A 15,664-nucleotide genomic window follows, 5' to 3' on the forward strand; every position below is an offset into this window, starting at 1 on the left:
GTGGTTACATCTATCTGGGTTTGTCGTACGAGAATGGAAGTGTCTAAAGAATCTATGAGATTTAAGTGAAACATTATGGGGTGATCCTTACAACGCCCTCCTATAATTACACAATGTATACAAGTTGTATATAATTTAAGATTAAATAGACCTTCGAATAAGTGATCCTACTCCAAAACCACAACCAAACAAGGAACAGGTAGTGAAGCATAGATCACAAATTCTAAGTCTATAAAATCTCAATTATATAAAACCTTGGAAGTATACACTCCAAAATTATAGATTTATCCGTAAGGGTCTTCACATTATCACATAAGTTATTTATATAGTGCCTAAAATACTCCAATAGTATTTTAATGTAATGTACTTGGTATGTTTTAAACTTGTTGTCTTGTAGTATCATAAAATACTCCCATAGTATTCTAACTTTTTGTTCTGATCTAGAAATCCCTTGAATAGTGTTAGGTAAGTTTTAAGACCGTTGCAACACCACATCACTCCCAAACACATGTCGGTCATATCTCAAATGAATATAGTTGATCAGGCTATATTGATCCCAGATATGATTACATAACTGTCCAGGTTTGACCGCAGTGTTCAACCTTTAAATACTTATGTTCTGTTCTTCTTGTGATACTTGTTGTAGTATGTATATATGTATAAGCATGTATGTATACTTTTATAAAGTATTATTATATTCTTAAAATATATTATTATTCAGAGCACTTAGGCCCCATTGTATTTATAGTTGTATATCTTTTATCGGTTGATATACTTAGTTCACTATAAACAACGCTCTGATACCAATGTGTCACAACCCAAAACCGGAATGGCGAAAACGTTCGGGGGTGGAGGACGTCATGTTTAGTATCACAAGACATGCATCATAGTAATCAAAGTAATAAAGAACCATTTCATTTGAAAGATAGTGTTTACAAAGTAAGTGGTTCACAAAACATAGACTACATATGTAAATAACAAAACAAGACATGAAATTATTATGCTCCATCTTCTGAATCCCAGCGCGCGTACCTGTCTACTGGTCTCCTGAGATTACAAGTTATTTTGAAAAACTAGATCAACATTTAAGCTGGTGAGTTCATAAGATTTGTGTGATGTAAGTAAGTTGTAAGTTCTTTTTAGAAAAGTTCGCCTGTTCCTCCAGAAGATCTTATATCTTCTGATATGATGAAAGATAAGTAAAAATGACTCTACAATCCTTTCTATGAGTACTAAATGGATACAAGTTATATAAAACCCGGAGTAAACAAACAATCGATTGTGTGTATCTGCCCTAAGCCCACAACCAAACAAGGAACATGAAATGGAGCGGAAGGCACACATCCCATTGTTTGTTAGATCATCGTTGTATATAACCCTGGCGTATTCACTTGGTACCTACGGAGTTAACTGTAATTGTTCCTTTATATTTGATGAAAACGTTCTTTAAGAAAACCCTTATTTCTTTTAGTAAAATTGGTAACCACAATGATTCCTCTATAATCACTTAGTTTATACTAGCTATATGTAATCTAATATCGAATAGATAGTTAGTTGTATGAATATGCCCTAAGCCCACAACCAAACAAGCAACATGAAGTAAGGCGGAAATCACACATCCAACTACCTACCCGATATTAATTATATATAACCCTGATGTATAAACTAAGGTATTATAGAATTAACCACTTAAGGTCCTTTAAGTTTTATTGGTTTAATAAAATGGATTAAACCCTTTACTGGTAAGTTTCTAGTTTAGTTCACTCGTGATCTATCTGAAAAGTATGTTTTGTACTAGAAAACGATGTATTGAATTTGTATACTATGACCTGGCCCATACCTGGTACTCCTCATGATTACTTAGTGTATACAGAATATATACATAGGTAAGATCGGGTAAATAGTAGGTTGGGTGAATCTGCTCTAAGCCCACAACCAAACAAGGACAGGAAATGGAGCGGAAAGCACACATCCTACTACCTGTCGGATCCGATTAATATATATTCCTGATGTATAAACTAAGGAATCATAAATTTAGCATTATAGGCCCCTTTCTACTGAATGTACTATGACTCGACTGTTTTGTTTGTCGCTTGTAAGTGTTCCCTAGTTTATAACTATCTTAACTCGAAAATAGTTTGCATTAACTTTCAAGTGGAACTGTCACAATATGAAAGTAATGGGAAAAATGGAAGTACACAGTTGTCTTTTATATTGACAAACTGAAGTACTGACTACCTTAAAACCAGATTGTTTTATTAAGGTCATAATGTGATGTGGTTGTACCCATACTATACGCTATCCCTGCAAGAGATTCTGGTTACAAAACGCGACTTCAGCAAACAAATTGCTAAGCCGTGAAGTAGTCTCACATTAAAGTTATCTTGTTCTTGTATACCACATTTATTATCACCTTTTGTTTAGAACAATGAGTTAGTGATTATTGGTATAATTTTGTTAATCATGATTTGTTCTTTTGTTATAGTGTATAGTATGTTCTTTCTGTTACCGTGTATTGTATCTTCCTCCCTGTTTCTCTTTATCGTATGTTCTTTATGTTCTAGCGTGAACTGAACCCCTAAACTATACATATTATAGTTTACTAGTATGTTTACTTGAACTGATACTGACTTGAAGAAAAGACTCATTTATCTACGAAGTTATGTTTGTACTTTAAAAACGGAGTTTTGTAAACTATAAAGTAACATAACTTTAAAAGAGTTTTTGAAATGTTTTGATCACTTATTAATACATAAGCAATCCTTTAAATAGATGTTTATAACAAAACATTTACATAATTATCATTGTATCCAACTTGTATCCCCCCCCCCTTTTAAAAGCATTTAAAACAGTTAAAAGATTGATTATAGGGGTATGAACTCACATTATGTGGGTGATTCAATCGAATGTGCGCGTAAGGATGAGAAGTTCCACGAATGAAGTCTCGAGACACAAACGAGTCCTAATGACATATAATGGCATATATTGGCATGAATTTAGTGTTTAAAGCAACTAACATGCAAGGAAACACCCTTAGGGACTAGGATACACTTGAAATGAAGTGTTGAAATCACATGTGATTGATCAAAGGGGAGTGTACGGCCAAATGAAGTGTGTTTACGGCCACACTTGAGTTTACGGCCACACCATGTGTGTACGGCCGTAAACTCATGGAAAATCATTAAAAGTGGAGTGTTTAATCCATGGGGAAACTAGGGTGCCAAGAGTACAACAAGAAGATGAGCAAAACTCTCATTTAGGGAGGAATTTGAGTGGTTTACGGCCACACCAAGTGTGTACGGCCGTAAACACTCCAAATGGTGGCATTTTGGTTCTTGATTCGAGGTTTCAAGAGTTCTTAATGGATAACAAGCATCTATAAGTGTTTGAGGCTCAAGACATGACCAAAACAAGGGTTTACGGCCATACATAGAGTGTACGACCGTACACTCTTGATGATCATGAGATTGATGATATTTTAAGGCTATGATCTAGTGTTTAACATGTCTAACTAGGTGATAGATGGAATACTCACTCTTTTGAGGGTCTTGAGGGAGTTCACGACCACCAAGAACAAGTGTGTGTTCTTGGTGAAAGTTGATGATCTTGAAGATCTAACCAAAAGAGGTGATTTCATGGATGAATCAAGAGATGCTTACAAGACCAAGAAGGAATAACAAGAAGGATGGATGAATCACTTACAATTTTTTGAAGATCAAGGCGAAGATCCTTATGATACTTGAGAGAGAATTCAAGTGTTCTTGAGGTGAAAGTGTAAGAAATGAAGAAAAGTGAAGGAATATGATACTTATGGGCATGAGTTCACGGCTGGCAAGAGTTTACGGCCGTAAACTCCTTGTTTGCGGCTGTAAACTCCTTGAGATGGAGTTTATGGCTCGAATGATGTATAGTGAACTCAAGCAGATACTTCCTAACACTCATTCATTGGATGTATTAGGCTTAGAACACTCAAACAGACCCTTAACAAAGCTAAAAGATAGCAGAAACAAGTCTGACATTTGATTGGATTGATTGACTTTACTGGATTGAAATTTTTGGGTTGTCACAATCTCCTTCTACAACGCCCCCGCATAAAGTTTTTCTCATAGAATGTTATTCTACGAGAATGATATTCTGCTAGAATGTCATAACACAGTTAGGAACTGTGACAACCGTCAAAATTCGAGTCGGTTCTAGATTTGACTAGAATTAGTTGCACATATAGGCACAACACATATTATACTTAGTAATTAGAAGCTAAGTTATAACCTAGTAGAAACTTGGAAACAGATAGAAACAATGGATGGTGTACTTAGATTTCACATTGATATGTGAATTCTACAACTACTTAACTGTAGTGACTATCCATATTCGGGTCGCTCTTTGAATCGAACACCTTTTTATGAATCATATACACACATCATGCACTTGACCTAGTGGTATAAATTAGGTCCGAGTCTCGTAGGAACTTAAGTCAAAGTTGAAGACTAGGACTAGTATACTCGATTCCTCAATTTCGCTTGAATCTCGGAATCACTACATAGAATGCCAATAAACCGATAAAAATAAATTACAAACATTATTTATAACTATAAAAGAGTTATAATACCATAAGATAATTTAAAGTCTCAAATATTCTATTTATTTTGATATTCAAAGTTTATTAAACTCCAAAGCCCTAAAAGCCCTAAAAACTCATATTTATAAACTTTAACCTTAAAAATCCTATAAAAACAATTATGAACCTTATAATATTATCTTATCAAAATAATTATTATGAAATACAATTCAATGAAAAATAAAGATTTAGTTATTAACATTTACCCTTGATTTATAAGTCAAAAATCAAGAGTTTTATGCATAAAAACTAGGTTAAGGTGCACATTTTATAAAAACTTGGATATTTTTATAAAAGATTTGAATTTTTATAAAAGAAACAAGAGAGAGAGAGCCTCTCCTCCCCTAAAATCGGATCCCTCTCTCCCCATATCTCTCTCACACTCTCATTCTCCAACACACACACATCTCTCTTCTTTCTCTCTCTAGAAAACTCTCTCTACCTTCTCTCTACTTTTTCTCTCCAAACACCACTCCATTCTCTCTTACTCCCTCTAAGAACCAAGAAATTTTCCAGAAAACAAACCCAAGAACACTCCTCAAACTCGAAATCTTCATCATCTTGTGGTATTCTTGAAGGTAAAATCGATTTCTACTTCACTTTTCCTTCAAGTTTTGCTCTTTTCTTACACTTTCTCCTTCTTCATCTTCTTCAAACTTGTTTTCTTTTTGTTAAAATGGTTTTTAAAACATGATGGATGTGTTTTAACACCATGCATGTATGATAAACAAGGTTGCATGTTCATGATCTTAGTGCAAAAATCGATTTTAAGGATTAAAACATCAAACTCAAGTTAAGAGTTTTTGAGAAACAAAATTTTGTTCATAAATGCATGTATACATTTTGATAAGTTTTAATCTTTTGATCTCTGGAAACATGACTAAAATATGAGTTTATCATGATATATTTTAAATACTTGAAAAGATTTACTCAAGGAAATGATGAAAACCCACTTTTCTAACCAATCATCATGCATGCAATCTGCCAGATTTCTTTACCTGACTTTAAACTGTCATATCTCACTCATTTCTTAGCCAAAATTCGTGATTCGTTTTCTGAAATATAATATTTTGAGTTAGCTTTCAAACCCATCTGACCTCACTGGAAAATTCCAATATTTCGATTTTTACCAATTTTTACAAAACTGTTGCTCAAACAGCACTTTCCTTATGAACATTTGTTTTGTGTTGCATGTTCAAAGGACTTATTCATCACTAAAAATCATTCAAAAATTATTTTGAACTCTTAACATCATATATTAAGAGGTACAAAAAGATCTTGATTTAAAAGTCTTTGGAACATGTTGCAAAAATTCTCAAAGTAACATCAATAATCTTTACCAAAATCACAAGAACCAAGTTTTCTCTATAATTTATTGAGCCTTTAGGCATGTTTTTCGACATCCAAAAATAAGAAAACAATTTTTCATTGTTATTAAATTGTATGAAGATGTGTTCTGGAAATTTTCAGCTCAATATATATTTTCTTTATTTTTACATGAAAATAATAAGAAAATAGAGTGTTAAATCATATAAAATACTTAAACTAGTAAATAAATTCTGGAAAAATTCTTGGATGATCCTTTAAGTTAATAAACATCTTCCATTAAGTTTCATCGATTTTTGTTACTGTTTAATATGGTTTTGAATTTTCTTTTTGTTTAGCTCTAATAAATCATAAAACCACATTAGGGAATATAAAAATGATATCTAATAATTTTCGCAGCTTATACTCTCTGTGGAAGACTTAGAAAAATATTTCCAGAATTTTTTCATAATGTATCCCTATTTTTCTCCGATTTTTGTATTTATAATGGACTAAAAACAGGAAAAATAGTTTTACTCATCCAAAAATTATGAAAATTTACCAGAACACCTTGTAGTACATTAGGATGCTACATAAAAATGTTGATGATTTTTCTCTTCTGTACACTATTTTTCTTCTATTTTCCCAAGATTAAATACACTTAAACCCAATTTTTATTAGAATACATACACAAAAATCATAAAATTGGGATAAACAGTTTAGAAATTCATTTTTATATTTTTCCTAGCTTAATAATGACTAATAACAGTGTTACAAAAATTTTGGGCAATTTTGGAAACTATTTTCTATTTATTTCAATTTTTATTAGAATAAATACACAAAAATCATAAAATTGGGATAAATAGTTTAGAAATCTATTTTTCTATTTTTCCCAGGTTAAGTATGTGTAATAACAATACTATAAAAAGTTTGGGGCATTTTCTTAACCGATTTCTATTTTTCATGAATTTTTATATATTTAGAGAATTAAATATATGAAAAATGGTTATGCATATCCATAATCCATGAAAATTTATCTAGAAGTCTTTTAACATATTTAGAACCAAAATCTGAAGTTTGGTAATTTTTATTAATTGTTTAGTATTTTTCATGATTTTATGGTTATTCAAGAAACTAAAATGGTGAAAAATAGTTAGACAAATCAAAAATTCAAGAAAATTTACCTTGAGGTCTTTGACTTCAATTAAAACTGAAATGCAAAGTTTGGAAACTTTTAGAACTAAATTGATTTAGTTTTGAATATTTAATCATTGGAACACCTCTAAAATGTTAAATATTAACATTTCAATAATGGAAATTTTCCACTTAAATTGTTATATAACAATTGATTCTTTGAAACTTAATTTCCACAGAAAAATATTTGTAACTTATCAATATTAAATTTTGACACATTATTGGCATAATTCTATTGTAGTAGTAAGTATACTAGTGTTAGATTTCGATTAGAGACTCACTAGCGAATACCATTATTGTAGGAATCGGTAGTGGTACACGTGGAACGTAGTTCAAGGCACCATTTGCATCATCTAAATGTATTGTGAGTATTCACGCACTCCCCTATTTACAGTTTTTATGTTTTGGGGTGGAAAAGCATGTCCCGAAAAACTATTATTTGAATGTTGTATTTAAATTGATTTGTATCAAACATGATTGCTATTTTATTGCTATGTCTCTCTATGTATGTCTATGCAACACGGAACATGAGAACTTATCGTACTAAGGCCCTTCCCTTATCTCTAACCATTAACTCTTTGAGCCAATGGTCATTATGGATAGCGCTATTAGGAATTGACAACTCCTCACTCGCCCTATTGCTGGAGTGCATGATACCATATTCATCTATGGAACGATAAGCATAGATCTTGATAGGGCTTCAGTCATAGGTTTGGTTGAGACTCATTGATTGCTCATACACATACAAACTCGTTACTTGTTATAGCAATAAACTTGTTTATTAATTATAGCAATGAACTTTGTTTCTCATTACAACAACGAACTGTTATTACTGAAAACTTATATACATGTTTTAGCAATGAAATTGTTTGCTCCTTGTAGCAACGAAATTGATTGCTCATTTTAGCAATGAAACTTGTTTACTCGTTTGAGTAACGAACTTTATCTTCCATGAGAATATGAATGTTGCATCTTATTTGGGCAACATACCTTATCTCTCGTGATGACAAAGAACTTTGTTTTTACAAACTTATTTACTCATCTTAACAATATACTTTTATTATTGGAAACTTTTATCAAAACTTTGATTTAAATTCATGGAACCAGTATTATTTTGTTTATCTGTGAGTACTCACCAACTATTTTTATAGTTGACGCTCGTTTTACATGCTTTTTCAGGAATCATCGAGTAAATGGCACTTAGGGACACTTCACTTTTAGGAGCATTCGCATGTGTTGTATTTCAATTTACATTGTAATTTCTTTTAAAAGTTGTTCAAACCCATTGTGAATTTGTAATGATTTTTAATACTATGGTTGGTGTTGTCTTTTAACTTTTGCGATGAAACCCTTTGTACTGCCACGCCCTGTGTTTCCGCTTTAGCGGGGTGTGACAGGAACCAACAAAGAAGGAGAATAAGTATTGTTTCAAGAATGAAGATCTTTTTTTTGAAAAAGAATTCAAAAATTACAGGTATATTTCAAAAATGAAGCTTTGTATTTGTGCTTGATTACATACGTGGTGCAAATGAACCAAGAAGGAAAAAAGAATTCGTTCAAGAATGTAAAAAAAAAGATTTTTATTATTTTGATGTATTTCACTTTCTAATTGTATTTTAAGTTCATTATCACAAAAGTGTTATCACATTCTGAAAGACTATCGTAATATTATACCATTTTAACATTGGAAAGAAATGTTATTGTTCTTGTGCTAAGAGAATGATTCAAAAAAAATTATTATTTTATTGTTGATATTCTCAAAGAATATCATCCTAAGAGAATGTAATTCTGACGTAATAAAATCGGTTATGATTAAAATTTACATTAGAATTGAAACCGAATTAATTTAAAAAAAAAATCAGATTTTTAAAATTAGGAGAATCAAGAATCCCTTAAAATTCGAAAATTTCCTTTATTAAATATCGTTTAATTGACTTAAATACTCTTTTAATGAAATTTGATTGATTATAGGATACATGTTACCCCATTGTAATATCATAGACCATCAACAAAATTGCAAAAATGGTCCCTGTGGTATGTATTTTTTTGGGGTTTTGGTCCAAACCCCGACTTTTTTGGATTTGTGGTCCTTTTGGCCATGTTTGTATGTAGATTTGGTCCCTCGTAAAATTGAAATGACTAAATTGCCCTTATTAGATTTATTTTCCATTTTCTTTTTTTAAAAGTATTTTTATATATTAAATAAAGATAGTCTCTCTCTCTCTCTCTCTCTCTCCCTCTCTCACACACACACGCACGCACGCACGCACACACACACACATACACTTCCCCCTCCCCACCTTCTTCATTTACAGTCAAGAACACCCCACCAGAGGTGGAGCTGTTTTCCGGCCACCAAGAAACACCGCTGCCACCATCCATCTTTCCACCTCTTTGAATCACATTCTTAACCCCAAATTGAAACTCGGTGGAATGGTGGGTCGCATGTGGCGGACTGCAACAACGGTGGCGGACTGCAAGGACGGTGGAAGGGCAGTGACGGCGATGGGTGGCTGCGGTTGGTGGTTGTGGGCGGCCTTGCTGCTTTATTTCTATTGGCGGATGCTCGACGAGGGACCAAGACGAAGCAGCAACGACAATGTCGTTTGGTGGTGATGGGTTACGACAGGATGGAGGCGTTTGGTGGGTGGTGAACTCGGTTTTGCCAACGGTGGGTGGTGACGGAGCTATGGTGGCAGCTTCACTGCCTTCGTTTCCTTTCTATTCAGGTGAGCTCGACAAGAAAGAGGACAAAGAGGAACAAGGCTATAGTCCAGAGGTGTTTGGGAAGGGTGTTTGCTGGTGGTGGGTCAGGACATGGGGAGGTGGAGGAGGTGTTCGAAAAATTAGGTGGGTTAAGATGTGGTGGCAGTTTGCTCCAATCAGTAGCAAGAGGGGGAAGAACACGGTGGTGTAGGGTGGTGCCTAGCAGACGAGGGTGGTTTCCGGTGGGGTTGTAATGGTTTATGGCGGCAATCGTGGTGGTGAGCAGCCTAGACTGGTGTTACAATCACCGGTGCTTTCTTTCCTTCAACTGGTGAGAGAGAGAGAGAGAGAGAGAGAGAGAGAGAGAGAGAGAGAGAGAGAGAGAGAGAGAGCGGTGGGTCCCATAATTTTTATTAATAAAACTTTATATTAAATAGAAAAAAACATAGAAAATGTATCAGAAGGGTATTTTTGTCTTTTTAATTTTACGAGAGACCAGAACCACAAACAAAGTAGCTCAAAAGAACCGCCAATCGAAAAAAGTCAGGATTTGGACCAAAACCCCAAAAAAATACATACAACAGAGACTATTTTTGCAATTTTGTCTAGACCATCGCATCATAGCCACTCATTCTTTTCATCTGTTGGTCCAGAATTGTCCTTACGATAGATGTAATCCAAAATATAACCTAACCCTATATATATATATATATATATATATATATATATATATATATATATATGTTTCAGCTTTAGTTATTCAAATAGCGGAGAAACTGGATGGCGTAATTACTGAAATGAGTAAAGATAAAAACATTAGTTATTATATTCTATAATCGTTATAGGATGAAATTTTATATCAATCTTTTATATGGTCTAAACAATAGCAAGGACTGGCAATTCATTGATTTGACATTTACCTTTTGGGTTTTGATTAATCAACAAATAATGGAATTGTAGTTATAACGAGAAGTATATGAATATCACTGGGAGGCCATAAAAATAGCAAAAATAATACGAAGCAAATTTGAGCAAGCTCCACAGGTATGAAGTTTTAAGTGTATGAAAAAAGAAGACCATTATCAAGTAACTTTTTAATACGAAAATTCGACCACATCTATTCTTTCTTCAATCAACACCTCCCATCAAAAATTCAGCTGAAAACAAAAGCAAATGAATTAATGAAACTATCAGAATCTACACTCAGAAAAGAGCAACTCAATTTACTCTTTACCAATACTGGCAAACATTATAAAGACGTATGAGACATACCCAAAAGATCTTTCACCGAGTATGAGCAATTGACTGATGAGGTGGCGACCGAGAAAACGACCTAGATGGTGGGCCCGCATCCTCCGTGGCTCGCTTCTCATGAGGACTACCCTTAACTTCCTGAAAAACCGGGTCCCGCCCATTTCTCTGAGGACTTCTAGAATAATTCCGTGACTTTCTACCATCACGAGGCGATCGAGACCTCGACCTCGACCTCGAGCGTTCGGGCACAAACTTATCCCGGGCTCTACGATCTCGATTGCTGCACATAAAAAGACCAAATTGCCCCTAATGTACCATGATAAACAGATAAAAAAAAAAGACCATTTTGCCCCTAACGTAGCGTGAGACTAGTTTTTTTACCCTTAATGTATGTATGTATGTGTGGGTATAAATTATAATGCGGTTTGGGACCTTTACCTGACAAGTTGCTAAAAATTTGGATGATTAAAGATTAACTTTTATGCTTTAGGCTTCAATAAAACTTGGAAGGATTGGAAATCTTTTCTTTTGCGGTATCAGTATCAGTATCAGTATCATCTCTCTAGATTCCCAACATTACTTTTATCATGTCAATGTCACTGTGACAGACCAGACTGATGAATAACATTTCCATTCAAACTTCCATTCTCGTGGGGCCCAACTTTAATCTTTACATTCTTTCTCGACTGTTGGTATGCAAAGCAATAATATATTAAACTTTAAATTCAACATCAGATACAGATATAAAAGCCCTAAATGCAACAAATACCAACATACTTTTTTCGTCTCCTTTGACTTTTCTCTTATTGCCACATTGTACTTTGAAAATTTTACATGATTTTTTCTTATTATAACATTGTAAACTTCTAATTTGTTTCTTATTATGACATTATATTTTGAAAAGTCTGCCCATTTATAGCAATGGAAATTGTTTTGTATTTGGATGGTGTGTGGAAGTGTGGTGTTGTAATTGGAAGAAATGAAAGTAGAATGTTGTAGAAAATAAATCAATGAAAAGTACATTGTTATTTCTTGCATTTAACCCAATATCTAATGTTGGCACTGAAAGAGGAGAGAGTCCAATTTGTAAGCACCAGAGCCTAAAATATATCAAATTTTACTCTAGCTACAAAGTTAAGACACTAAATTCAAAATATAACAAAAAATTGGAAACTCCATCATACTCTTTCTATATTATCCTTCAATTATGACACCTTATAACATATAATACAGAATACTTGCTGTTGATAAGTGACTTGAATCCAAGTTGGTTTAAGGGGGTGGTTTTGTCATTTCAATTTTAATTTTTTAAAGTCAGCATTCTCTCTTTCAGTTAATAGTTAGCTAGCAGTTAGTAGTGTTAGTTTTTTACTTCACAATTAAAACAAAACATGTTGCATTGCACCATGCCAGAATAATAAATCACAACCTTGCATTGGACAAATATACAAAAGCATTTGTACTTCCACTATTTTATTAATTTAGCCGCTTGACTATTTTCTGTAGTAATTAAAACATTATACCTTTTTTACTTTAAAGAAAAAAACATTTTTTCTTGGTTGCCAGGAAAACTCCTTTAATTGATAAAACTCCTATCTATGTGGGATATGAGAAGTATGCAACAGGAAAAAAAAAAATCATTAAGCAAGGTTTAGGAAGTAATAAAGAGAGGGTAAAATTGGAGTATATAAAAGAGATTAAGTTGAAGTTACCTTTTTATCTTTAACTTAGATCAAAAAATAACAGACATGAAATCACTAAAAAAAAAGTGCAGAAATGCAGAGCATATCTCAAAAAAATCTACACTCTTAAGGCTTTGAAATTGTAATACATAACAAGCCAAAATAAAATACAGAATTAAAAAGATTAAGAAGATGATCCTAACCTGAATTCACGTCTGGCAGGTGATAAAGAGCGTGAATATGCTGTTTTTAAAGAGAAATAAATCAGCTGTAATATTCGATAAATGAGACATAATATTAGATGAGATGAGTGGAAAAAGTTTAAATGAAACTAACAGCGGCGTCTAGAAATCCTAGGTGGGCTCCGCCTACCAGACCCTCCTCCATAACGCCCACTGAAAGAGATAAATATATGTTACTACTAAAAGTAACTATCGTTGTCATTAACTATTAAATAACAATTCATATACTAAGTTGTGTTGTGTGTGATGATTTTTCAAATATTAAACATTGCGTTCAAAAATTTTAATTTGATGTTATTTTAGCTGTTATTATTTTTAACTAATTTAAACCCTACTTTGAAAAGTTTTCGTTATTATAAAGAACAGTTTTTCGGCGACTTTTGATTGTTTTAGTTGATTTGGCATTTTGATATAGGTTTTACAATTAGAACTATATATATATATATATATATATATATATATATATATATATATATATATATATATTAAAAAAAAAACAGTCTTTGGACATTGTTTTGAGCTTATTTGACATAGGTTTTGCATTTAAATTTTCACACCATACTTATATTAACAAACTAACTATATTATATTAATAATTCACAAGATATAGCATTAAAATGAGTATACTAGGTTACAACTTGAAGAGTTGGCATTAAAAATATAAAAATGTTCAAAAAGATAAAATTAATGTGGTTCAAGTCTTTAAGATAAATAGTTTATCTTGAACCAAATGAAAATAATGGCCTCTTTTATAAGATATATAGAATTGATAGAAAGATATAGATATAGGTATAAATAGATACAGATATAGATAGAGAATTGGAAATAGATATTCAATGTTTGAGAAGACCTTGGCTGACTAGTAGTCCGCATTTCCCTAGGAGTTTTTCTATTTTCTTCAGCAAAAACAATAGCTATTTCACGCCCACCAATCACACAATGATTTAACTGATGTTTAGCTTCTGCTGCATCTTCAGCATTACAGAACTTCACAAAACCAAACCCACGTGGCTCACTGCAATTAATTATCAAGATTCAACAACATAATCTATTATATAACTTCTAATAATCTATAATTCTATACTAGTAGTTCTTATACCCTGTATAGTAGTTTTTTGGTAGATAGACATCCTTTACTGGGCCAAAACGTTCAAAAGGAATCCTGAGATCTTCTGGCCTGCACATACAGATTACAGAAATAACATTAACATATTTTACTATTAGAAATTGTAGGAAAACACTTAAATCACATCATGCTCTTAGGTATGAAGAACAACATAAAGTTAAGACCTAATTGGAAAATGAAATATCAGTCTATCAAGTATCAACCAATTCATGACTTGACATTCTTCAATCTATCAAGTTTTGGTTCCAAATTGCTAAACTTATCAATGTTGCAATCTTCATTCAAACAACCTTCTTCTCTAATTACTCTCCAAGGTCCAAGGTCATTTATAATAAAGGTTGTAGTTATCAGTTTTCATCTTCAAGAAGTTTTAAATCCACACATGTGCTATAATATATGTGAAAGCAGAGGTGTATGCACCACAAAAATGGTATTGATATTGCTTAGGGCTTCCCATATAACCATATTATAACTTTTCATGGGTTTCATTCTTTTTCCTACCCTAAGGGTTGTTCGTTCTTATTCTTTTTTATCATATCTTCTGCCAGGTGCTATTTGAAAACGCAAACAAGTTTTGCATATATTTTATTATTAAAATATTAATAAAGAGATATCAAATTATTAGCCGATACATGATATCTCTAAAACCTAATTTTGGGATCCCGTTGAACCAATACAATTGGGAGGAACCCGTCGTGTTTTGCATACAATCCACTAGAACAATGTCACAATCTAATAAACCTTATCTATTGCTCTACGACATCATCACCTGATACTAAACAGCATAAATTAATTTCGATCATAACCTGAGGAAAACGAAAATAGAAGAAAAGGATTACCTAGAATCTAGAGATATATTGCGAACGAGGAGGCCGGAGGGAGCAGGGGATCGGCGGCGGTGTGGGTGTGGGTGTGGATTAGAACGACGGTCTCGGAAGTCATCGTAACGACTGTCTCGAGGGTCATCGTAACGACGTCGTGTTGGTGGCGGTGGCGTTCGACTGCGACGAGGACTGTAACTTCTGCTCCGGCCAGACCTGTTGTATCGTCCCATTTTTTTGGTTTTGGTGATTGTTTGACAACACGATGCCCTAAATAACTCTCAAACAGAAGAAACCTATTGTGAGGAATGTACCCTCCGCTCGTTAACGAACAAAACAAATTTAATTTAATTAGAGGATTAAATTTTGGCGATAATCGCAAAATCTCCTACGACGACTTTTTTTAAGAGTAAATTAAAGTGTTGGTCACTGTGGTTTGGTCAGATTTATAATTTTGGTCCAAACTTTAAAAAATCAGCAACACGCATTCATATGGTTTAAAAAATTATACTATTCATCCCTTGTCTATATAAGTTGACCATTTTACCATTTCTAATTTCTCTTTTTTAATTTCTTTTTTCTTTTAGTCATATATATATATATATATATATATATATATATATATATATATATATATATATATATATATATATAATCTTAAGGTACTTCCTTTTAATCTAATACATTCATAAAATAATCTTAAGGTTACAAGGCTA

The 15,664-nt window shown here is 32.9% G+C and overlaps 1 protein-coding gene across 3 annotated transcripts; it reads right to left on the reverse strand.

Annotated features, from left to right (window-relative positions):
• Positions 1 to 10,800: 10,800 nt before the first annotated feature.
• Positions 10,801 to 15,295, reverse strand: SCL28 (SC35-like splicing factor 28). Of its 3 annotated transcripts, none has more exons than XM_079045735.1 (7): positions 14,967 to 15,294; positions 14,101 to 14,178; positions 13,852 to 14,016; positions 13,096 to 13,154; positions 12,963 to 13,002; positions 11,096 to 11,357; positions 10,801 to 10,980 (listed from the first exon to the last, which is right to left on the reverse strand). In XM_079045735.1, exons 1-6 carry the CDS (start codon positions 15,179 to 15,181, stop codon positions 11,108 to 11,110), a joined length of 807 nt encoding a protein of 268 aa, XP_078901861.1. In that variant the 5' UTR covers positions 15,182 to 15,294; the 3' UTR covers positions 10,801 to 10,980; positions 11,096 to 11,107. The 3 variants fall into 3 exon arrangements, 2 of the variants coding, with proteins under 2 accessions (XP_078901861.1, XP_078901862.1); XR_013708451.1 differs by lacking the exon at positions 10,801 to 10,980 and adding an exon at positions 11,516 to 11,763 and having other exon boundaries at positions 11,240 to 11,357; positions 14,967 to 15,295; XM_079045736.1 differs by lacking the exons at positions 10,801 to 10,980; positions 11,096 to 11,357 and adding an exon at positions 11,365 to 11,763 and having other exon boundaries at positions 14,967 to 15,295.
• Between the last annotated feature and the right edge of the window lie 369 nt (positions 15,296 to 15,664).

This window comes from Lactuca virosa, chromosome 4 (assembly GCF_052849685.1).
Source record: "Lactuca virosa cultivar CGN04683 chromosome 4, Lactuca_virosa_CGN04683_v6, whole genome shotgun sequence".
Classification (NCBI taxonomy): domain Eukaryota; kingdom Viridiplantae; phylum Streptophyta; class Magnoliopsida; order Asterales; family Asteraceae; genus Lactuca; species Lactuca virosa.

Coding starts and splice junctions, on each gene's coding strand:
- SCL28 (XM_079045735.1), bottom strand. CDS start 15,181: ATGGGACGATACAACAGGTCTGGCCGGAGCAGAAGTTACAGTCCTCGT. Junction 13,155..13,851: donor CGGACTACTAGTCAGCCAAG/GTCTTCTCAAAC, acceptor TATCTCTTTCAG/TGGGCGTTATGGAGGAGGGT. Junction 11,358..12,962: donor CCTGCCAGACGTGAATTCAG/GTTAGGATCATC, acceptor TTTTATGTGCAG/CAATCGAGATCGTAGAGCCC.